This window comes from Lampetra planeri, chromosome 17 (assembly GCF_965212315.1).
Source record: "Lampetra planeri chromosome 17, kcLamPlan1.2.h2, whole genome shotgun sequence".
Classification (NCBI taxonomy): Eukaryota; Metazoa; Chordata; class Hyperoartia; order Petromyzontiformes; family Petromyzontidae; genus Lampetra; species Lampetra planeri.
In genome coordinates, this window is record NC_136123.1 from 10,598,763 (window position 1) to 10,624,798 (window position 26,036).

At 47.7% G+C, this 26,036-nt stretch overlaps 1 protein-coding gene across 3 annotated transcripts in view; it reads right to left on the reverse strand.

Moving 5' to 3' along the window:
- The window catches only part of ADCY2 (adenylate cyclase 2), a 282,866-nt gene that overhangs the window by 58,282 nt on the left and 198,548 nt on the right, over window positions 1-26,036 (reverse strand). For all 3 annotated transcript variants that reach the window (XM_078602107.1, XM_078602109.1, XM_078602110.1), the window contains exons 6-8: window positions 14,404-14,570; window positions 4,186-4,297; window positions 2,976-3,103 (exon numbers count right to left, since the gene is read on the reverse strand). In XM_078602107.1, the coding sequence (XP_078458233.1) occupies window positions 2,976-3,103; window positions 4,186-4,297; window positions 14,404-14,570 (407 nt within the window). The remainder of the gene's footprint in view (window positions 1-2,975; window positions 3,104-4,185; window positions 4,298-14,403; window positions 14,571-26,036) is intronic.

Here is a 26,036-nt window from a genome sequence, read left to right on the forward strand (position 1 = left end):
CTGAGTTATTAGCTCTTTTTCAGAAGCGACCTGGCTATCACAAATGATAGCTCAACAAAGTGGCTATTGTGTAAATGTAAAGCAGCCAAATGCTACAAACGCATGTTGATGCTAAATGTGGAGGGAAAAACCGGAGGACCGGGGGGAAAATCCATGCGACCACGGGGGATTGAACCCACGAATTCCTGTATACCAGGCAAGGTTGTTAACATCTCCGAGCCACCGTGGCACCCCACATATCGCAAGAGAAGCTAAATACGGGGTAGTTTCATAGATCAATGGGGAAGCTGCTATTAGCACATACACAATAACAGAAATTGGAATGTAAAATATTTTCATGCTAACATATGAGAAAAAAATCTAAAATGCACTTTGTAACCCATGAACCATATTCCCCAAAAAAATGAAATCCAAAACACATCACTGTGACACGTGTTGTTGGGCAATAATTAGCTTTAACTTACAAGGAACTGCAATCAGCTTTCCGTAACCAGGTCCAGAGTGATGCGGTGCTATTAAATTCGTTGTCAGCGTGAAATCATATTTCCCAAAAATGTAAAACAAAAACGAAGGTGCAAAAAAAAACGCGTTAGCAGTTTTTTTTACATTTATTAATTTAGAGACCCGACCAATACACACCGAGATCATGCTGCACAGGCTACAGCCAAAGCGTGGTGCCAGCATGTGAGCTTAAGTTATTATAAGAAATTGTATCATTAACGTAATGTAATCAGATTATTTTACTTTGGTAATGACAAATATTTGATTGTTACAGGAAATAGTCTTTGAACCTATCTACGTGACTTTACCGAAAGAACCTATCTAAAGAACAAAGAATCTATCTAAAGAACCTATCTACGTGACTTTACCGAAAGAACCTATCTAAAGAACAAAGAATCTATCTAAAGAACCTATCGACGTGACTTTACCGAAAGAACCTATCTAAAGAACAAAGAATCTATCTAAAGAACCTATCGACGTGACTTTACCGAAAGAACCTATCTAAAGAACAAAGAATCTATCTAAAGAACCTATCGACGTGACTTTACCGAAAGAACCTATCTAAAGAACAAATAATCTATCTAAAGAACCTATCGACGTGACTTTACCGAAAGAACCTATCTAAAGAACAAAGAATCTATCTAAAGAACCTATCGACGTGACTTTACCGAAAGACCCAAGAATATGAATTCCTGCAGTCACGAAAGCTTTAAGTCAGGAAATAGCAACTTTTCTCCTACAATTACTTACCACCCACCCAACAGGACTAATATAAGCAGAACTTAATTTTGTTTCGACACGTAAAAAAAAGACCATAATGAGTCCACCAGGCCAACATAATCAAGCATTATTTGTTTAAGCAGGCAAACTTTGGACTGCTTTCAAGTTTCTGGGTCTCATCAGCGGTATCGGGATTACCAAATGGTATTGACCAGCGTGTGTTTATTTAACCAGGTAGACGCCCGCTGAGAACCGTTCACCATTATTTGTAGCCTAACTTGTTGAAGGGGAATTGAGTAAAAGGTAATATAGCAAACGTAATCATACTTTTTGTATATTTAAAATGTGCTGCAGATTATAACCCATCATATATTAACAGCCGTGAAGATGAACAGATGTTGTTAATAACAAATATAAACAGAAACCGTTAAAACAATGTCCATGTTTGATAGCCCGTGGTCAATAAGCTTCTTCTGTAAAAAAGAAAAATTCCATGAGGGCCCAGCTGTAAGTTAGGATTTTTAATGAATATTTTAAAAACAATGTTTGCAGATAGTGGGACACCCAAATCATTTGGGGCTTGGCACCATATCAATCTCGGGTGCATCTCATGTCTGATTAATGTGCCACCTATTCCCAATGCTGCGAATAACTTTCCTTTAAATGAATAATTCACAGGCTGCTGCTGTATTTTTTTTTTATCAATAATGTATCCAAACAAGGTCCGGGATAACCAAACGCTCACGTGCAAGTCTCATGCTCCCCGATTTGTTATTAATGTAAAAAAAAACATTCTGGAACCAGAGTGCCAAACAGCAGATGCCAATTAAGCCGGACAGTTTTAAATCGACAGTTCAATCGCAGCTGTCGTCCAGTAAATTCAACAAGGCGTTATCAAAGGAGCCAAAATTATATAACAACTGTACAGAGTAGGGGTTGGGCAGTGGTGCAGCAGTTCACACTTTTCATCTATGAACTTGGCAACTCGAGCGAAATGCTTGGTCATGGCTAACATCAGCGGCGAGTGATATTTGAATCGGTCCTGTGCCCCCCACCCCTACCCCCTTCACCAACCTCCACTGGCCAGCGCGATAAAGTATAGTAAAATAAGCCCCATGGCCTACACAGCAGGGCGAGGCCTTTCAGGCGGCAGTGGATTACCAAAGGGTTGGGAATAATTCGTTAGTTTACCGTATGGCGACACGGTGTTGGCTATAACTTGACCGGCACAAGCTAGCCCCGAACAATGAGGTGCTGCCGTGCGAGTGGGTGAAGTGGAGTTTAACACGTAGGCTTTCGCGACCAGTATTACTCATAATAAATTATTATGGATGAAGTGGAGTTTGAGGTTTGTTGGGGTAGGAGTAGGAGTGTGGAGGAGCTCTCAGGTGTACTGCAAGTGCATCATCGCTGAGTGTATCAGAACTCTGACCCTCAATTAAGGTTACCCAGGGGGTAGGAACCTTCTGTGACCACAAAGCTACGGATAAAATAAACAACGCAGATGAAGAGGAATTGGAACATCCTCAAATTACCTGTTTTGTTAATGGACAGGAGGAGTTGAGTGGCAATGTCATCCCGTAACCACGGGGTTTCTGTGCGAAACAGGACTTGGGGGCTTACGGTCGATTCGGATGGTAACGCTACAGGTACAAGGAGTCTTGCTTATCCCAAGTGAGATCCCTTGCTTCCTCACGGATAGGAGCAGTTTCACTGTTGGTGTGAGTGGGGGTGGGCGGGGGGGGGCTCCGCACTTTATTGCCTCACACATGTCGATTCCCATCTTCACGCAGTTCTTGGCGTGGGATGGCAGGGAAATGGGCAGGCCCGATACGCAGTAGTAGCAGTCGCCCAGGATCTTGATTCTCATGCAGTCGTTATCCTGCGTGGCAACGGCAGCGCCAGCGTTACACAGGGAACTGTACGAGACAATTATACTCAAGTGTTTCGATTTCAATGTTAAAAATAACTTGTCTCAGCATCTCCCTCTTGCAGTCTGTTTGGATTCGGAAAAAACGACAACACCCTTTTTTCCATTGGCACGTCTAAGCCAAGCCAGCGTGGAGCTCCTCACTGTATGGATAATTTTCTGCCGGCTATTTTCCGTGCCGAGCCAGATCCAAATTTGCGAAACGTTGAACTCGTGAAATATCGGAATCTGGCGTGGAACCAATCCGGCCAGAAGCGTGGCCTACTGTGTGTTAATTAATAGCGAGCAGCGTTAATCGTACACTGAGGACACCGCTTCACCGCACCATCTACGTGGGGTCTCAACTCGATTATTGCACATTAAATTAGCGGCCCAGCCTGCTTCTGTAGTGGAAAAAAAACACAATTTTGTGCCTACGGAGCTGCAACTGGTTGTCTCGGTTATACCAGTGGTGTTCGAACTCGGGCAACTATCTGCGATCAATCAGCTTCTCCAGTATCGCTGGTTGATGTTCTCACACTAGTCAACCGATGAATGCATGCAAAAAACGACCCATCGTATAAATTTAGTTTTGTCAATTTATTTTTGCTCAGATCAGCTATTCAAATTGAAAGCCGCCTTTCACAGGACCGTCAACGAGTGTTGGGTAAGACACACTGAAGTGACTCCAGAAGTAATTCAGTAGCGTTATTCCCAGGTCGTTTCCTGGCGTGTCACAATGTTCTACTGACTGACACGATCCCAGCAGAATGTTTTATGTCCCATGTGTCCTCTTAAAATTCGATTCCTGGCCACGGCTGACATTGGTGATGAGTGATGTCCAAACCAGTCCCTAGGAACCCTCCTTCACCAAGCAGCATTGACCAGCGTGGTGAAGTGTGCTGAAACAAACCCAACGACTGACTGAGTCATATCTATTTTTTTTAGGTCAGATCGCGTGAGTAAAAATGTGCATCATAAACCCTCCTCCACCCGACATGCGACACAAGGATGACAGGCACTGGCACCGGTCACCCGCACGCACGCACGCTCACCTTGGCGATCTGGTCAAACTTGCCGAACAGCTGGTTCAGGGTGTGGACAAGCTCCGCAGGGGAGCAGTCGCTGGCCAGCCGCGTGAACCCCACGATGTCGGCGTAGAGGATGCTGCACACAAAAAAGACATAGACCCCCCCCCCCCGTCTATCCTTAACAGACTGGTTGGGGCAAGTACTTTTAGCGAGTTGCACCTATGAAGGCCGGCACGGCACACGAGGGGGTGTGTGGCCAGCACCATGCCCGGCTGCGTTTGTCTCCCGAGCGGTGATTTACACACACCGCACCAAGTACTCATTTGAGGCTGAGTCGACCTAGGGGGTGGGGGGCAGGACCGGTTCAGATAAGCCGGGTTGGTAGTGCAGCGCGCTAAACCGTGATGCCACTTCTAACCGCCACACACACACAGACGACACCACAAAGAGATCCCCTATTCACGTTAATCCTTACGGATCGCGAAGGCGAGCGCTGTTAGCGAGCACCTGCCAAAGCAGGAAAGGCAAACGAGGAAAGGCGGCGAGGTCAGCATCGCGCCCCAGACGGGTTATGTCTGCGCGGGGCCGACGTTGAGCGTACTGCATCGGGTACCCACGTCAGCTACGTCAACTTAGAAGATGACCAAAGCGGCTTCAAGATACAACCTGACGCTGACGTGTGTTGGCCAAGAATCGAACCCAGGCAGCTGCAGTTAGACTGGAATGTGAAGAAGAAAACCCACCGGATCATTGCTCCGCACACACATACACTATTTACAGAAGCGCACTTGGATATGCCTTTTGATCTACACATTGATTTCTGCTAATGAATGATTAGAAGACATACATACAAACACACACATACAGAGTACATAGCACATGGATCACACTTTGTTAGTGCTACTGAAACATTTATCGCAACCCAAACATGTCATTAATAGGTGATGAAAAAGCAATAATTACAACTAACAGCAAGCTAAAAATATGCAGGCTCACGCCTCGAAAAAATAAATCCGCTAATTGGTGCAACTCTCCAGATATACAGCCTTAAAAACATAAATAGTCATAGGGCAACATTAATGAGCTTCTCACACTTTGCACGTACTCGACATTCATATATTTTCAGCCGGGTATTTACGGTGTGTCACCAATTATCCCAGAAAGCTCATGGGATAACTTCAGAGCTCCAGATTCGTGCCAAACCAGCTTCGGCTACGCTTGACTTTTGCCAGCAATTGTAAACTCATTACCGTACTATAAAGTTATTCCATCGTGTGACCAGAACGCTGCTCGGTGTTTTACGTTAAGTTGATAAACCGTCGACCGGGCAGTGTTTAAGTGTTTCGTGGTTCAGATCCCAATACCATATCAGTGAAGTTTTGACAGTAATGTTAAAACGGTATTGGCACATGTGTTGCTGTAACAATTGATATAATTAAAAATGTACGTAACAGATGGCTAGGTTCAGAAAGAGCATAATCATGTTTGAGAGGACATAGCGACGCCGCTAATAGCTTGGGTTCAGATCAAGGCTTTAAACACTCGCGATTAAACCAAGGTGTCAATTGCGAAAAAATATTAATTCTCCTCCGTTATTTCGATAAACATGGGGTTGACAAATTAAGGATGATTATTCACATTCATTAAGCGCTAAAATGCAAGGTTTATACGAATTAGGCATATTTCCAGATGAGAATGTTGGTTTCATTGCTATGCGACAAATGCTTTTGTCAGGTTACGTAATGGAATTGCCACCTAATGTGGCATAAGGCACCTATTGAAGCAACTTCAGAAATGTGTTTGACATCAACTTCTCCAGCGGCAAATCCCTGACAGGATGTGAGCTTACGCTTCTCCCGGCGAGCGTTATGTAAAGTATTTTCACCTCAAGACATGATGACGGTACAAGTGAACATTAATAGTTGATTACAAAACATTTGTTTGATTTAAATTCTAACGTTAGAATGCAACATATTTGGAGGGGTGTGAAATCCATAATTTATATAACGTTGAAGGCGCGGAAATGCTAACTACTTATGACAATGTGGGAAAAAGCAATTAATACACTATGTTCTCAAGCATTTTCCCATGTCTGTCAAAATACAGAATTTACCCTGGAATCAAAGGGACTTCTTCATCATGTAAGTTTCAATCGAGTTATATTAATTCATAAAGGACTATGTACACACAGAGACAGACTCGCTACACACCGAGTCGGACTGTGGCCAGCACCAGACCTGACCACGTCTGTCCCCCCAGTGCTGATATTGACACCCACCACAACACTCGTTACTAATTTTAGATTGCCTCAGTCGATGTACACGCACACTACACACAAGCGCATGAGACATCGGCCATGAGCCTCAGAGATTGTTATGGCGAGCGCTGTTATTGAGCATCTGTTTGCGATCACCCACACTGCAAAAGTAAATGGGCACCCACGGAGCGTTTAACAAACCCTTGGGGCAACGCATTTACTAATGCCTGAAGAGTACACTGAAGGGTGGATGACGTTGTATCCCCAGTGCTGTTCTTTACACACCGCACCAGACACTCATTTGAGGTTGAATCAACCTGGCGGAGGGCCCACGACCGGTTCAGATATTCGTCACTGGTTTTGGCCGTGAGCGGGAATCGAACTCGGGTGGCTGGGTTCGTAGTGCACGAGAATCACGACACAGATTGCCCGTATAGCCTGTAACAGACTGTTGGGGTAAGTGCTGTTAGCGAGCACCTATGAAGGTCGGCACGGCACACGAGCGGGTGAGTGGCCACCGCCGCTCCTGGCTGCCTTTGTCTCCCTAGTGGCGATGTTTTCACTCCGCACAAGGTATTCATTTGAGTCTGAGTCCACCTATGGAAGGCCCAGGACCGTTTCAGTTAATCATCACTGGCGTTGGTTGCGAGCAGGAATCGAACTCATGTCGCCAGGTTAGTAGGGCACAGTGCTAACCACTACGCTGCCACTCCGTACGCAAATCACTACACCATCACACAGACACACGTGAACGTGTCTTTCTGTTAAACACCTGCTCTGATTTAAAAAAAAAACCGTGTGAAAATGGGATTCATTGGTACGGTGTTTACTCCCCGAATAAATACCAAAACCTCTACCCAAACAGCAAGGAGCCCAATCTGTTGAGTGCTGAAATGAGGCAGAACATGGGCGCTGCTGGCTGCTGTATGGATCATCTCACGAGAGGCCCCAGGGGCACTGCAACACCAGGGCAACGCGGACAAGGCATCGTCGTCATCCATCTCTGTTATATTTTCATCCTCATTATCCATGGCTGCACTTCACCAGACCTTGGCTTGCAGGAACGATGGCGTCCTTCTGTTCACGGGACACTTTACCAGATTGCAACAAAAATAATAAGGAGCTTTTTGTAACAGAAGGGTGACATTGAAAATGAAACCACCGTGGTTTTGGACCTTACGAGAGGGCAAGATGACCCCCCCCCCTTTTTTATCAGAGATGCTCTCAAAACTATTCAAAACACATTGTAAGTGCTTTCGCCGGCTTAACAAAAGGTGACGAACTATCAAGGTAGGTTAGCCTCTTCAACACTGCGCATCCCCCCCCCCAAATAGGCAGCCATTATCGTCCTCATTGTTTCCATCCTCCAAAAGAAAAAACGGCCTCTCCAAAAAGCGTGAAATGGTGCTGTCACAAATTACGAGGGCAATTTCCTGCCACTTTGCTTTCACCTCTAGCTCCCCTAAGCTCCTAATTAGTGGTCCTCTCAAAAGACAAGGCATTTCAGCAGAAGGCTCCTCATTGTCTCTTCAAATCACAGAATCCAGGTTGCCCCTTTCAGTCGGAGCTCACTTTGTTAATGGCACCGGTTTTCGTCTGCAAAAATGCACCCACACTGTGCTTTGTTTAATTTCCTCCCGAACAAAATGCATTTACACTGAACGATGTTTACAATCAGTCACAAGATGACAGCTGTGGTTGTTGTCCTTTGAAGAACCCAAAGGTTCTCACAAGAGGAATGTGGAATTTTGAATCCTGGATCAGCATGATTGGAAGATCTCCCTGAGCCAGGGAGACACGATGATTTGATGTTGACTCGATAAAGGTTTCAGTATTCTTTTAAAGGTTAGTTTATTTTGATGTACCCTGTGAGCTAAGAAGCTCTTGTATCGGGTTTCATCAACAAAAGCATCGTTTCCCTGTAAAACAAAACATACATTGCAAGTCGCAATAAAATGAAAATAAATACATAATGAAGGAAAAATGGCAACAAATCACATAATGTAGAGTATCTTCCAACATTTTCTTTTAAATATTTGACTAAAGTGAGGATTATGATAAAAGATCATATTGCAAAGAACTCATAAAAACGCAAATGGTAAAATAGTTTCCTCGAGAAACATCAAATTTCAAGTTAGAGTAATAAGTACAACAGTCACGATATTGCACCGAATAAAATAATACAGCGTCAATATATAACTTGGTCACTTACAGGAAAATAAGGTGGCTGGGTGGCAGTGGGCTCACAGTATCTCAATCGGAGAATTTGAGCTAAACCTTAAAATACCCAGCCAGGTTCTTAAACGTGGACATTTGATGTCCCCAGCATACCAAATTGTCGAACAGTCACCGATGTACACGCAATGCGCAGGGGTCACACACACAAGGTTTTGTTCACGTTATGCGGCTTTGGTTTGTGTGATTTCATATATATGCGGCGAGCCTATTTTTACCGAAAATGCACTGGCATGCAGCGCTACTCGGCAGGCAGCTTACGTGTGCATTGTCGGTCGGGTGATTGTGTGCATTGGTGGTCTTTGTGTGCATTTGTGGTTTTTGTGTGCATTGGTGGTCTTTGTGTGCGGGCTAGTGTTCCAGACAGGAGCACAGCACTGTGCAGTTTACATATTTGACATGTGTAATTTTTATGTTTTCATACGAGTGCTGTAATCACCTTAAATCCATGCTGTTTTTGTCACTTAATTTTACTGTGAACGGTTTTTTAAAGTAATTTGTCCAAGTCAACTTTTATTATTGAAAATTTATTTTATTTAATAATAATTTATGTTCTGGATTTTTTTTCTCTCCTGTCTTGCGGTTGTTTTTGCTCTGATTTCTATTCGCTTTTGTCATTTTGGCGACCCAGGTGATTCTTGTAAGTGAGACTTGTCTCCTGGTTAAACAAAATAAACTTGAAACTAGCAAGCAGAATGGACACAGCTCAGTGCTGCTGCTCCTGCACAGAACCTGTTGCCCTCAGCACCCCGGGTTGTGACTACAAGTCTCTATTTAGGGATAAATTGGCTCTGGGGATTTTTTTTCACTTTCTTTACGTGATCATGAAAAAAAAATCAGGCTTCAGTCCAGCATAGAGATGCATCAGTTTGAGTGGCTGTCCTATTAAGCTGACATTGAGCATTTCCCTTAAATGCCGATTGTTTCAACAGACGGCGCTCGCCACTCTTTTCTTCGAACGCGTGGTGTCGCCAGCAGAGAAAGTTCTCCACCACCCACTTAAGATCCACAGCGAGAAGCCTTTTGTGTTCAGTTCATTGTCCTCCCCCCCCACACACCTCCGATTAGCATGGTTGGCTACGTACGGTGCAAAATAAGTTTGAGTTCAAGATACAGAAGTGGTTTCAAATATCCCCCCGTGTGAGGGAAGGTGCTTGTGTCGTGAGGCCATGCTCAAGTTAATTCAGTTAGCATTTAGTGTTTAGACGTAGCCTTAATTTTGGTCAAGTCTTTCTCTGTGGATTTCACTCCGCACATTTTCTTAGTCTGGGCGGCTAAAGTCCTACACCTCCGATTAGCACGGTTGGCTGCGTACGGTGCAAAATATGTTCAACTTGCATGCATATGAAACATTCAGTCAACTAAATGTGAGTACATATTGGTGTCAGAGGCAGTCAATGTTTCGCCACCCAATATTATCAGGTCAGCCAATCGGCGAACGCAGGAAGCATTTATACATGGAAGCAAATTTACATTTTTATCACCCCTCATCATCCCTCACTTACTGCTGCCCCTAAATAGCGTTATGAAGTAATCTTGGCCTTCATTCAGACTCGTTGATTTTGTCTCATCATTCACGCTTTGGTCTTTGGTGGGTAGTAGTAGTAGGAGCCGTTCTAGTCGTTGTAATTCTCATGCTTAATAAGGGTGCCACAGTGGATATAAGTTAACCACCTTACTTGACATATAGGGCATGGGTTCGATCCCGACCCTGACACCTATATATTTTTATATTTCGAGTTTGCATGTTCTCCCTGTGATCGCGTGGATTTTTATTTGGGTTCTCTGGTTTCTCCCGCCACAATTAGAAACGTGCGTTTAGAGTATTTGGCTGCTATAAATTTCCACATGATAAGCCACTTCGTCGAGCTATCATTTTTTGCCAGGTCGCTTCTGAAAAAGAGCTGTGTAGCTCAGTGGGCCTCACCTGGTCAAATACATTTTTTGTTATTTCAGTTTATTTTCATAAACTCACAGTCGTCATTGACTAAACTTTCTCAACGAATATTTTCGCCGCTGCTTTTACGAATTAAACGTGTTCTGCCAGAAAACACGCGCACCACCACAAGGAGGCCAATATTGGCTTTGCATCTGATCACCCACGTGAAACTTCAGCAGGAGCTGACGCCTTTGCATGGATGTGACAGTTTCATGATTAATGAGCGCTGTGCCTCTTGTTTGCTTCCTTTGGACACAACTTGTTGACTAAAATGGTTCTCAAGGAATGATTCTTCATGTCATGACACGACTCCGATAACAACACGGTTGGAATATAATTGGCAATGTGATAAAAATGACAACTTTCAAATAGTAGCGGTCATTTTTACTTCGGACATCGCCCATCTTGTGCTCAGGGTTTGGCCGCGCGATATTGACCGAAGTCTCCCGCAGCAGCCAATTTTAGGCGCACTACGGCAAAATCATCGCCATCCATCTCCGTCCAAACCCGCCCGGCGCACGCCTTAACCCTAAACTATGAGCTGCAATGTCAATTAACTGGCAGGCAATTGTTTCGGCTGCTCTGCACCCTGTTTAAATATTTGATAAATTATCTGTGATGCCCGTCCCTCTATTCCTGCCCAATTCCAAATTAGAAAACTTTCCTGCTCTCCATTTGTCCATTTTACTTCTTTCACTTTGTGTTTTCATAAAAAAAAAAGTCCATAGCAAGGCATCGCCCTGCTCGAATGGGCATTGGGTGGTGGTTCGTGGTCTTAAGCCAGGAGTGGAAATTCCACGTTCTTATGGCAGGGGATAATATAACCAAAGGACAACCACTATTCGGTAATCTTGAAGTGGTGCTCACTGTTGTGAACCCTGTAGTGATGATGGATTTAGTTGTTCCCCAACGATGATTTAAACTCAGGAGTTGTATGCCACAGGAATACTGAGACATGATAATATTTCAACTGTATGGCCTCTTCTGTTTGCTGACACCCATACGTGTTGTATTTCCTTCATTACTTCTCATTTTATTCCTCACATCCCGTTTCACATTATCATTTTAATATTTCATGAACAAAAAAAAGTCTCAGCAGTGCTTTATTCACTGTTTGAAATGCGTAATGGTTACAAGGCACATCTCAGCCTAACCTGACCATGCATCCAGGATACAATGTCCTAACGAGAAACATTACTCAATATTCACTCCAAGTTGCACAGTGATTCTTGGTAAATGCACAAAAACGATATAACATCTACAGTAGTAACAAGACACTTCGCATAGAACCATTAATATATTTCACTGCATGGTTTTACGCATTCAGAGTGCAACGTATGTACTGTTTGTAGAACTTATTTCGTACCGTACGTAGCCAAAGGAACACATACAACCAGTAAGGTATATTTACGTGGCACACGTATCATAGGTGGAAATGTTTCAGGCCAGAAATAAACGTGTCATTTTTTTTCACACGTGACTACTTAAATATCATAGTAAAGATCAAGAAGTCATCATGGCCATTGACGTTTATACCCCGAAATCTTGCCATCACTTTTTGACTCGTGCCAGACCTTATGACTGTTGCACAATCAACACCCCGAGCCTCAGGGTCTGCTTGCAAAGTACCCTGCCATCTTCCTCTTGGCTGTTGACCTCTGAGTGCCGTTCCAATCCCTCTTGTGGAGACCCCGCACTCCTCCACCGAGCACACGCGCCCTGCCCTTCATAACCTCCTCTTCCTGGTAGCGTTCGCAACGATTCACCCTCACAATCTATTCTGACTCCAAAGTTGTTTACCCTATCTGCTAAGAAATTTCTAGAATTCTGCGCCGAAACCTATGCTAAGAAACACAGTGAGTCAAAATCTGTGACCTCAATATAGACATTATTCCTGCCTCAAGCGCCCATCTCTTGGCACTAAAGTTAATATCTGTCTGTTTCTAAAGTTATTGATATTGGTCCTTCAGACAATCCATCCTGTTAACACAAGCACTGTAGTAATTCAAGTGCCTCCATGTTCAACCAAGCAATTCAGCAAAACGAATCTCCACACAAGGACCTGAACTAGTGGTGGAAATTCCATATTATCATCGTGGAGGCTAATCTCTATATAGTATGACCACTGCTGAGGTCCCCAATAGTGGTACTCGTTGGCTCTTTCGGTAAAGTCACGTCGATAGAAAGAAAAAAAAAGTGAAAAAAAAACACTAATGCAGACTCTAGCCTGGTTATTAAGTTTGGTGAGTGTACTGGCAGTCTATAACGTAGACTGTAGCCTGGTTCTTTAGTTAAGTGAGTGTACTGACAGTCTATAATGTAGACTGTCGCCTGGTTATTAAGTTTGGTGAGTGTACTGGCAGTCTATAATGTATACTGTCGCCTAGTTATTAAGTTTGGTGAGTGTACTGGCAGTCTATAATGTAGACTGTCGCCTAGTTATTAAGTTTGGTGAGTGTACTGGCAGTCTATAATGTAGACTGTCGCCTGGTTATTTAGTTAGGTGAGTGTACTGGCAGTCTATAATGTAGACTGTAGAATGGTTATTAAGTTTGGTGAGTGTACTGACAGTCTATAATGTAGACTGTTGCCTGGTTATTAAGTTTGGTGAGTGTACTGGCAGTCTAGAATGTAGACTGTCACCTGGTTATTAAGTTTGGTGAGTGTGCTGGCAGTCTAGAATGTAGACTGTCGCCTGGTTATTAAGTTTGGTGAGTGTACTGGCAGTCTATAATGTAGACTGTCGCCTGGTTATTAAGTTTGGTGAGTTTACTGGCAGTCTAAAATGTAGACTGCTACCTTGTCAGGTACACAGGAGGTCGTGGATTCGATCCTGACCTTGACGCCTGTATATTTGGAGTTTGCGTGTCCTCCCCGTGGTCGCATGGATTTCCCCCCGGGTCCTCCGGTTTTTTCCATCCACATTTAGAATGCGTTTAGAGCATTTGGCTTCTATACATTTCCACGTGATAAATCACTTCGTTTGAGCAATAATTTGTGATAGCCAAGTCGTTTCTGAAAAAGAGTTGTAAAGCTCAGTGGGCCTTAACTGATAAAATTTCAAAAAGTTCGTAAATAGTTTGATTGACTCCACTGGGATGGGTCACCAAGTCAACCTCTAGCCAAGATTGAACATGAAAATGCCCCACCGTAAGTCGAGCGATACAACTAAACTGCCACCGGAGTAGATTTTGATGATTATAAATTAATCGACAGCCAAAGCTCCATTTAGCATATAGGCTTTCCATAGCCACTATGAAGTCAACTCCGGAAGCTGCCTGCGGCAGTGCATGGCGATTGCTTGAGAGAATAAACGCTCAACAGAGAACCGCGCGCTGAAGACAACGGTCTCCGTTTCACACCGATATCTCAAACAACAAAATCGCATTTAAATCCATCGGCCCATGGGTCTTTTTCGAGCAATCTATATTTTTAAAGCAGATAATTAGCCAGCCCAGGCGTGCGTCATGCCCACCTCACCGACATTGTGCCTCAACGTAATCATGACCATGACTTAAAAATCGTAGTCCTTAATTAATTTATTTAACTCTAATGAAGCTTACATGATGACGCTAAAAATCTCTTTGATTTCAGGGTAAATTCTGTCTTTTGACAGACCATGGGAAAATTCCTGAGAATATAACGTACAAATTATATTCCAAAATTGTCATAATCAGTTAGCGTTCCCGCACCTCCGATAAGCACAGTTGGTCTACGTGCGGTGCGAAAAAAGTTAATCATACATACACGCGTATGTACAACGCCAGCCACGAGATGCCGAGCAACCCACCCCACCACCCACCCCACTCACCTGACACTCTTGTGCCGCCGCACGTAGAGGTTGTGGAAGTTGTTGGAGTTCTCGGGCAGCAGCTGCTGCTGTTGCTGCCCGCAGAAGGGGCCCTTGAGGCGTTGGATGATCTCTGCCTTCATCTCCAGAGCGATGTGCGCCGGCAGCACAGACAGCAGCAGCCGCTCCTGTGTGTGTGTGCAGCGATAGTTCAATGCTAACGATGTGCCGTTTCATCGGGTGACTTTGTGCTGTGCATGTGTGTACGTTGAAATTCTTTCGCGCCGTACGTAACCAACCGTGCTAATCGGAGGTGAGGGGGGAAGGAGAACGAACTAAACACGAAAAACAGTTCTGAAGAAATCAGTGTCAATCTAGATGTATAAGTGCATGGCTCCAGTGGTTTCCTAATATCTATCTATCGGAAGGAAGAGCGTTCCAGATGGACGCTGAAGCGCATCTGAAAACGCCAACAGTTATTGCCGCTATCTTGGCGTGGTCTGGGACTGTTTTGTTGCAGTTTTTGCTGCCTTGTCCAAGCTTAGTAAATCGGACTTAAATAATTAGTGGTATTTATTTATATTTAGTGACTTGCATACCTTTTTCTCGATTTTGCACTGCTATCGTTGTTTCTGTATTGCTTGTAACCTGCTGACTGAGCCGCCCATACTGGACATCTCTGAAAAAGAGCTTTATAGCTCATCGGATTCCTCCAGTATGAATACAGATTCTGGGGGGGGGGGGGGGTTCAAGCGTTCCGAGCACTCCACTTGAGCTGGATGCACACCGGAGCCATCGGTTGTGCAACTCGGTTGCATGCAACTGAATCGACTGTATTTGGGAATCTCTGCAACCGGTTGCTTATTTTTGCTTACAGTTGCCTGCTCTACTTTCAAGTGATGATTAGGCATGGTGGCTACAACAAAGACCAAAAACCCCCTTTAACAGACTGTTGGGGAAAGTGCTGTTAGTGAGCACCTATGGAAACCGGCATGGCACACGAGGCAGTGGGTGGCCAACACGACAGCACCAGTTACTCATTTAAGGTTGAGTCGACCGAGGGGAGGTCTAGGACCAGTTCAAATATTCGCCACTGTTATTGGTCATGAGCGGTAATCGAACTTGGGTCGCTGAGTTTGTAACGCAGTGCGCTAGCCACTTCATGACCACCCCCCCCCCCACACACAGTCCAGCGGTCACGTCCAAGCGTCTCCCTGCTCAAGCGAGTGAGGGGCGGCGCTCATATTCATTGCAGGCCTTGGGTCAGTCGTGGAAATTACATATTCCCAGGGCAGAGCCTAGTCCATCCACAAGATGACCACTGCTGACGTAAACAATATTGTACCACTCTTCTCGTCGATGTAGCAATGACTGGCTGGTGAACCCTGACCAGCGATTGAAGTTTGAACCTTCTGCTTTTTTCCATCGACATAACCAAGCAGATTAAACTATCGTCCATTAGGGCTGAGATACAATGAGTCATTAATACTTAAATACACATGTATTTTTTTTATTTGCGTTCCCAATAATCCTATATTGGTATCCCCATGTTTCAAACATCACCCTTATTACGTCTCTCAACATCGAATTGCCAGTTACATTAATACTCCTACGCCCCCATAGCACTCTGACACTACCCCCGGACGTCTGTGTTATTCACTCCCCTGGCCCTGTTCAAGTCCAGGCCTGTACAAGAAATAAGTAATATTAAAATAAAACTCTTTTTTAAAACACGCTTTAATTAAATGTACCGTACTAGTAATGGAAGAACTCCACGACTCCAGGAAGTGGCCCCGAAGCTTGCCATAACGTATGGGACCGTGGTGATTTACAGCCAACGTCAGTTGAGTGTGGACAATTAGACCCAAGCCGAAACATAACTTCTAAAAAATAATAATGATTAAAAATACATGTTAATTGTTTTATGATAGAATATAGTATTATCATCAGTATGACATAAGTATACCAAGTTTGCAGTCGATACCACATTGGGAAGTGGGTAAAAATAGAGTTACAATATTTGAGGATACAACAACAGAGTTAATAAAAAAAAACATGTAAAATGCCTCCTTCCTCCAAAATGACAATGTTCCACTGTTAAGTACGGCCATATAACGTATATTTGAGATGCCATATGACTCCAAATTGTGTTGCATTACAGTGACATCATCTGAAGCTAGTACGTCATCCTCCTATCCCATGACCCCAACAGAGTCTAACGACCCTGTCAGAAACGAGATTGTCAGTCTATCGTATGAAGACTCCGGCAGCAACTAATTAAGACATTTATAATAAAGAAATAAATTCCTCTGTTTTTTTTTCAGGAAAACCCCGGAAGTGAGCTGCATCATTGCACAGGGCAGTAACTTGAAGAATAAAGTCACTAAGGTGAGCAGAAGTTATTCATGCTTGATGAAACACACAGTAGGGATGTTATGTATAAACATTCGGTTGAATGAGCATGGTGCTAAATCTCATTATTATAGTTCCAAAGGGCAATGACCATGGAAAATGTGGTCATATGAGTGATGAGATAGTTCATTATCGGGGCATATGCATTTAAACATGTTTAATGCAGAACACACATGGATATAATTTACATGATCGTTGCTTGGCCTGGTCATTTGTTATCTTGATGTCGTTGATGTATGCTTTCAGAATATATTTTTGGGGTTTTGGTGACATTTCCATTGAAACCAGAAATAAAAATAAAATGAGAAATGGGCTGGTACCGATGTCCCCTGGTGGTTATGAGCCAAATAAAGCTATTCCATATTCCCATGGCAGGGACAAGTCTCTCCACTTGACTACCAATGTGGACATCAAATTTAAAAATAAATTTGTATCAATCATAGAGCTCTAATTGATAAACTGTTTAAACAAGAACTTGTTGAATAAGACATACTGTATTCAAGTATGGATCGATTTCAACAACATGTGTTGATATCTATGTTTTACAGGCATTAATTTAATGATTTCTGAAGCCACTAAAATGACAACGCACACACACACATACAACACCAAATAAGCCTTGGCACGATGCAGGTTCGTGACGCGCGTGCGATGAAATGACCTTACGTTGATGCGGCCACAAGATGTCTTGTTGAAATGGTGAGGCCACGGGGGTTTTAATGAGGCACAAATGTACGCGCGCCGCCAATACCTGTAAACGACATGCCAGGGACCGGACGCGGCACGTAGCGGGAAACTAATTCGGTGTCAAGGGCCAGAATAAAAATGAATACATCGATGTAGCCACCTGCTCTGGTGCTGCCAGGGCTATCGTGCCCTCTGTGACAGAAACGGTTTTCATCAAAATGGTCCGGAAAAAAAAGAAAAAATTGGAAAGCGAATTTGTCAGCGATCATTGTACCCAATTCTGCGAGATGTACACACGGTCAATGCATTTTGAAATGCGTGTTCACCAAAGTGACGTACTATTCACGTACCAAAACAGTGACAGCTAACTATAGGTCAAAATTATTTGATATTTGCGTTCATGACTGTACTGCAGCATACATACTTATATACATATACCCAGCCATGTAATGCATTGTTTAGAGTGCTCAACTCACAATGGGAAGGTTATAGGTTAAATTCCTGGTCAGGGGTTGACTCAACCGAGCATGCGTCTGGAGTACATGGCATTGGTGTTACTCCAGAGGATCCACAACGCTGCCGTGAGACGCATCCGCAGCACGTCACTCCGATCCTCACATCCCTCCCACTGGCTCCCAATCCAGTCCCACATGAACTACAAGATCGCTCACGGTCAGCGTGGACTCGACCTCACCCACCGCGCTCCTCCCTTCTCACTCTACTCCCATTCACACGCTCTCCACCCCAGCAACCAAGGCTTTCTGCCAGTCTCCCTCTGAAGCCCCCTTCCCAAATCATCCGTGTTGTTGACTCCCCGCCCCAGGTCAAGTCCAGGATAAAGTCCTTGTTCTTCCACTCTGCTTGTAAATTACTATCTCTTATAAAAAAAAAAACAAGTATGTAGAGTATAGAGGAAGACCAAAGATGCGCTGCATTGTTATTAGCGAACAACAAAACGCACTGCAAGGAAACCGTGAAGCTGGCACAAGACATGAACAGGGCGAGCAATCTCATTCGGCGCCGCGGCCTATGAAGCCAGAAGAGAGCTCAAGGCGAGGCGCAGAGAGTATATTTCCACATCTTCTTTTGCCCCATGATACACACCTCTCACTTTTGTAGGATATAAAGATGCCGTATTATTTAAATGATTTATTCAATCAAACTGGAATTACACCCCCCCCCCCCCATCTCTCATTAGCACGGTTAGCTATTTATGGTATGCAATACATTTAACATACACACATACATACGGAATTTCATTCTATAATACTTTATGTGAAGTCAACAATAGTTGTCCTATTCAAATATAAATGTGAATATTCCATCACTGGCTCAGGACCACGAATGCATATGTAATGAAGGACTCTCAGCCGATGTTGTTCTCCGTGTCCTTTATTGGGTTCTTGCTCGCACCCCGCGATGTCTCCGCTCCGACCCGCACCGTCTGCTCGCACCCCGCGATGTCTCCGTTCCGACCCGCACCTTCTTCGCCTCGTGCCTCCGCACGTCGTCTGAGTCCTCCGCTCCCGCTCACTCTCTCTCTGCAGCCACCCCGCTGCTCGTATGCTCCGCACACTCTGCAGCCCCCTTGCTGCTCGTATGCTCCGCACACTCTGCAGCCCCCTTGCTGCTCGTATGCTCCACACACTCTGCAGCCCCCTTGCTGCTCTGTGTGCTCACCGCTCACACAGCAGCCACCCTGCTGCTCCGTGTGCTCCCGCACACTCTGCAGACACCCCCGCTGCTCCACGAACACTGCTGGCCGACGGTGCCGTGACTCCTGCCTCGTGGCACTCGCGCCACTCCTCGCCAGCTCTCCGCGTGGCCTCTCCCTTCTCTATTCTGTCTCCACTCCCTATCTCCTTCCGGTTCTCCCCTTATATCCTCCCCCTCACGTGACCCTGACTCCTCCTCCTCTGCACGTGACCCTGACTCCGCCCACACTCACGTGACCCTGTCCTTGCTCGCATTACATTACCCCCCCCCCCCCCCCCCGTGTAGAAAAACCCAGCCTTCCCCGGCTGCAACAGAGCAAAATAATGCGAGCAAAAGTCCAGCAACAGGCCTAACAAGACAACGGAGATTATAACAACAACAACAACACAATAAATAGCACAATTAACGAAAGGAGAGGGACTTGGAACACGTGCGGGTTGCCGGCCCGTCCTGAACGGGTGGCGGCCCCCGCATAGACCGTGACCGCGACAGGATTCTAGGAGCGGCGGCATCGGAACCGCCCGCCGCTGTTGGAGTCCCGCCAATGTCAGAGTCCCGTACCCCCGGGAGACCCGGCGCCGGGGTCTCCAGCAAATGCGTCCGCGGCGGGGTTGGAGGGGCGGCGGGGCCAAGTGTCCCCGTCGCCGTGGTAGGCCCACCCGGAGCAGAACTCACTGTCTCCGTCCGTGTCACGGCTGGTCCGTCTGTAGAAGGCACGACAGGCGCGCTTGCAGGTTGAACAGGCAAAGTCAGTGGCGCGTCGGACGCAACAGACACCGGCAAGGCAACTTTAGGAGATGACGCATCCGGCCGTGGGGCCACGTAGGGTTTCAATCAAGATGTGTGTACGTACCAGCGCCGCGATCCGAAACGAACACGCGCGGACTGCGGACTAGGCACCTCGATAAGCACAACCGGCCCCTGCCATGGTTTGTGCAACTTAGGGGAGGTCCCCACCCGCACCTGCGAGCAGTGCAGCCAGGCCATGTCCCCCACTCGCCAGGGGGATTCCCCATCCGAGCGCCGAGCACAACGTTCGTTCCGGGCCTGGGTCTTAGCCGTAGCCAATCTGGCCCCCTCCCGTGCCTCCGCCACACGACGAACGGCGTCCCGAATGTACTCCGGAAGAGGCTTAACTGGACCCTTCGCCCCCATACCCACCTGCACGACCATCGGCGGCACATTCTCATGGCCGTACATAAAAAAAAAATGTGAGTACCCCGTCGACGCATGAGGCGTCATCCTGGATGCAGAGAGCACTCCAGGGATGTGCAAATCCCAATCAGCCTGTTTTTCGCTAACCGTGTGACAGAGCATAGCCGACAGGGTACGATTAAGCCGTTCCACCATGCCGTCCGTTTGAGGGTGGTAGGGAGACGTTCAAACTTTCTTGGTCCCCAGTGCAGCACACACCTCAGCCAATAATTTAGAAGAAAAATTCCGCCCTTGGTCTGTGAGCAACCTTTCCGGCGCCCCTTTGTCCATTACATATCCGAACAGGAACGCGTCCGTGATAGACGCCGCCGACTGGTCGGGCAAGGGCCAAGCCATAGCCCAGCGGGAGAGATATTCCACCCCGACCAGCAAAAATGTATTACCCCGAGCGGACGGCGGGAAAGGCCCCAAAATATCCAACGCCACCAACTCGTTAATCCGGGACACCTGTATGGACTGCACTGGTGGAACATATGGGTGTTTAGGCGGCTTCCGCCGGGCACAGTCGGGACACGCCCGAATGTGCCCGACGACATCAGTCGTCATGCCATGCCAGAAGTAGTCCCGCTGCAATGTTAACAAGGTTTTCTGCACCCCGAGATGTAACAACGTCTCGGAGTGCAGAGTCCGAACCAACTCGTACCGTAATGACGACGGCACCACCAGGCGGCAGCGATCGTGCAACCCTTCTCTCCACATTAGCAACCCATCCCGGAGAGCGGCTCCCGGCTTCCCACCGGACAGCGGGCCCCCCGTCCCCTTCACAGCCCGACTCCGCATGGCTCCCAGTGACTCATCGAGCAATTGCTCGCGAAGCCATACCGAACGTGGCAGGTTCAAAACGCCATCAGCCGGTCCCGGACACACGGGATCCTCGGCCACCTCAGCTGGTACCGGGCATACGGGAATCTCGGGCCCTTCTACAGCGGACACAACAGGCAAAGGGGGTTGCTGAACCCGCGTACATCTGTTCGTGCCCGAAGCGCAAGGGGACCCCTGCGGTAATATGGAGAGTGCGTCCGCGTTCGCGTGACGCGTGCCCTTCCGATATTGAACATCGAGCGAAAATTCCTGCAGAGTCTCCAACCATCGTGCCAATTGGCCAGACGGTTGGTCGACCCGCAGGGCATATTGCAAAGCCGCATGGTCCGTGCGCACAATAAACGTACGGCTGTACGAATACGGCCAATATTGGCGAAGAAAATGTACAATGGCCAAAAGTTCGCGGCGAATAACGCAGTAACGGGTCTCCGCAGGAGACAACACGCGACTACCGTACGCAACCACGCGTTCAACGCCGTTCTTAGACTGGGAGAGAACAACCCCAATCCCGGTGTCACTAGCGTCAGTATCCAGAATAAAAGGTCGAGTGAAATCTGGATAGTCCAACGTCGGTGCCGACGCCAAATGATCGCGCAGGCCCTGAAACGCCGCCTCTTCCGTTGCTCTCCAGCTGAATCTCCGGCCTTTAGCCGTAAGGAGGTGCAATGGCCTCACGATCGTGGCAAAGTTAGGAACGAACCGGCGGTAATATGAAGCGCACCCAACGAACCGACGCACGTCGCCCACTGAGGCCGGAGTCGGCCAGTTACGGACGCACGCCGTCTTCTCCGGGTCAGTGGCGACCCTGTCGGAACAAACAATGTGGCCCAAATAGCGCACGGATCATTGTAAGAGGTGACACTTTTTGGGCTTAAATTTCAAATTGGCCGAACGCATTCTGGCAAACACCGTGTCCAACTAGATTTGAAGCTTTCGTGACTGCAATGATTCATATTCTTAGGTTTTTTCGGTAAAGTCATGTAGGTAAAACATTAAAATTAATACAAGTAAAATAAAATAAAAATCACGACGTTTCGGAGGCAACACAAGCTTCCGTCTTCAGGTGGAACCGTCACAGCCACGACTGCTGTATCAAGTAAATGAGAGATTACAAGAGCTACCACTCCGTATATATAATGGTTGGAGAGGGGGGAAGGGCCAAGTATGGCACACTTTTATTAATATGGTAAGGTGAGGCTTAAGAGGCTGAGCCTTTGTTATGGAGAGGTACGGTTTGTGACTAAGCCTGGCCACTATTGTTATGTAGGCCAGGCTTAGTCACAAACCGTACCTCTCCATAACAAAGGCTCAGCCTCTTAAGCCTCACCTTACCATATTAATAAAAAGTGTGCCGTACGTGGCCCTTGCCCCCTCTCCAACCATTATATACACGGAGTGGTAGCTCTTGTAATCTCTCATTTACTTGATACAGCTGTCGTGGCTGTGACTGTTCCACCTGAAGACGGAAGCTTGTGTTGCCTCCGAAACGTCGTGATTTTTATTTTATTTTACTTTTATTAATTTTAATGTTTTACCTATGTGACTTTACCGAAAAAACCTAAGAATACCGTGTCCAACCTCCGTAAATGTTCCTCAAACGTGCGGCTGAAAACAATAACATCGTCTAAATATATCATGCACGTCTCCCACTGCAGACCCGTCAACACGAGCTCCATCAGCCGCTGAAATGTTACGGGGGCGGCGTTTAGGCCCATGGGAAGACAATTAAATTGAAATAATCCCTGCGGCGTCCGGAAGGCCGTCTTTTCCCTCGAGGACTCGTCTAGGGGAAGTTGCCAGAATCCCAATGAGAAATCAAGAGTAGAAAAAAATTTTCGCCCCAGACAAGGCATCGAGGGAATCGTCAATACGCAGCAGGGGGTACGCATCCGCAACCGACACCTTATTTAATTTGTGAAAATCCACACAAAACCGCAGCTTCCCATCCTTTTTTTTCACAAGGACCACCGGCGCGCCCCACGGGCTATTTGACGGGGAAATAATGTTGGCGGCCAGCATCTCTTCCACTACGCCGCGAATGTGATCCCGCTCCGGCGGACTCAACCGATGTGGGTTCATCCGAATCGGAGCGGCATCCCCCGTATCAATGTGGTGGGAAAGCAAGGAGGTGCGACCCAAATCGAAATCGTCCGCACTAAAGACGTCGGAATACCTTCCCAACAGTGCGCGGAGCGCGGACCTCTGGTCCGCCGTCAAAGACGTATTCTCACGGCACAATTCGGCAATCCATCGATCATCCTGTGACGTCGAGACCGATACCCCCCCTACGAGGCCCCGACGGTCATGATCGCCATGGCTCGTGAAGGCAGTTGTAGCGTGAGCCAAAACCGTTCCGGCCGGTACAACAACATTTTCCGCGCTCCCATTTAATACCTGTAAAAACGGAGGTTGACCCGGCCGGACAATCGTCTGTGCCCCCACGAGCGTCAAGCCACCCGTTACAGCCGTGGACGGTGATAACAAAACACCCGCCGCCCCTTCGATTCCTGGCACCGGTTTCCGATACCGCAGCGGAATAAGCATCTGCGAGCCAGGCGGAATATCGACCGATACCTCGGACAGCGCCTGCACCTGACGGTCAGGAGCTGTCCGGCCCCGGGGTGACGGCAAGAATGAAACACGCCGACCCCCCGGCAGTTCAATACAATTATGATCCACCCTTATTTGAATTGGCATCTTGGCTAGGAAATCGGTTCTCAACAAACAGGGCACCACGAGGAATCTGGAAATCAACACTGTCCCAGTAGCCGAAACACCCCCAACCGATATATTGGCATCCACCTGACCCACAATGCCCATACTACCCCCGTTCGCTGCTATGCAAGAGTCGTAAACCGGTCTCACGTGCCTCGGCAGAATGGACAAGAGGTGAAATATCACGTCAGAGATAATGGTCGCTGACGCTCCCGAGTCAACCAAAATGCACACGTCGATCCCTTGGATCGACCCCGGCACGGTCGACGAGCCCGTAGCGGCCGCAACTACTCTTCGTGCCAATTTGCGCCACTGCGTCAGCGAGCGATGCTGACCACCGAACGCCCCCCCGTCAGTAATGGCACCCGGCCCGCGTATCGATGGTGATGCATGAGGTGACAGGCCTTGCCGGGTGTCTGATGCGTGCCGACTTGCCTGTCGTGCGTGGTCCTTCCCCGTTGCGTCCGTAACCGAGGCCTCCTGCTGGGGCGTCGGTCGAACGCGAGCCCAGCATTCCCTGGCGAAGTGGCCTTTACGGCCGCAGCGGAAAAATGCCAGATCGGCTCGCCGTGCAGCACCCCCTCTGTCTTGTCGCTCCCGCGCCGGCGGCCCAGGTCGCAACCCCGCTCTCTCCCGAATCGGCCACTGGGTCGATGCCGCCATCAGCCCGTCAGGACTCCTCTCGTCGCGAACGTAGACGGCCTCCTTCGGGACCCCTCCTGTTGCACCGCCGTCAACTGTAGGGCTCCTCGTCCACGCCGTCACCTGTTTCCATCGGCGAAGATTGAATTGGGCATCCAGGCACTTGGCCGCCGTCCGGAACGTCAACTTATCGTGGCCGCACACGGGCTTGGGAATGCCCAAATCCTGGGATAACTCCAACATTTTGCCCAGTATCAGGGGTTCCAACAAATCGGGCTCAGTCTCTGGATATGCGGCCATTGCTAACTCGATCACCGCGCAGGTGCCCGTTGCGGCTGCACGAACCTGCGGTGTGCATCGTCCGGTGGCTCGTACGCCTCCGCCATTTCCTCAAAGACCCCCTGTAGCGTCGTCTTCTTAGCGGCTTTGATGGAGCGAAATAACCGGACGGACTCGTCGTCAAGAACCGTTGACAAGACCTCCAAAGACTCAGCATCAGTCCATTTAGCGGATCGTACCGCCGCTTGAAAACGGCAGGCGAATGCGCTCCAATCTCCACCAATGGAGAACTCTTTCACCGTCGTCAGACGCTGGCTGCGGGTCCCCACGCCGCCTTCATTCGCCGAAGATGTCCCATGCGGTAGCGACAAGATAGCGTCACGTTGCAACGTGTTCAAAATGGCGGCTCTCCGTCGTTCGTCTCCGACCACTCCCAAGATGGCGTCCTCCCGCGTTGGAGGCAGCTATGGCGTCTTCCCGCCGTTCTTCCCCGACCACGCCCAAGATGGCGGCCCCGTGCCGCGTGGCGGAAAGGGCTGGAAGCGACGACAAGGCCCCACTCGGCTGCCCTCTGCTCGGGCTCCCCGGACTCGTCGTGGGCGTCACCAGGGTGCAAAGCTGAGTTAAAACAGCCTTCAGCGACTCGAGTTGGGCCGCCACGTGTCGCCACCCTTCCTCGGCGCCCACCCCCGGAGACGGTCCCGCTGCGCCGGCGACATCCTGCACTCTCGGCACGTCGCCCGTCCCTGTCTCGCCTCCGCCTTCCATTGTTGGTAGCGCCACCCTCGGAGAAAGGTCGTCGTCTTCTTCAGAAGCTGGCGCAGAAGATGGTGCAGGTATAGCCTTTCTTCTGAGCTGTTTCGACATGTCTCACTTCTGACCCCAGTGTAATGAAGGACTCTCAGCCGATGTTGTTCTCCGTGTCCTTTATTGGGTTCTTGCTCGCACCCCACGATGTCTCCGCTCCGACCCGCACCGTCTGCTCGCACCCCGCGATGTCTCCGCTCCGACCCGCACCGTCTGCTCGCACCCCGCGATGTCTCCGCTCCGACCCGCACCTTCTCCGCCTCGTGCCTCCGCACGTCGTCTGAGTCCTCTGCTCCCGCTCACTCTCTCTCTCTGCAGCCACCCCGCTGCTCGTATGCTCCGCACACTCTGCAGCCCCC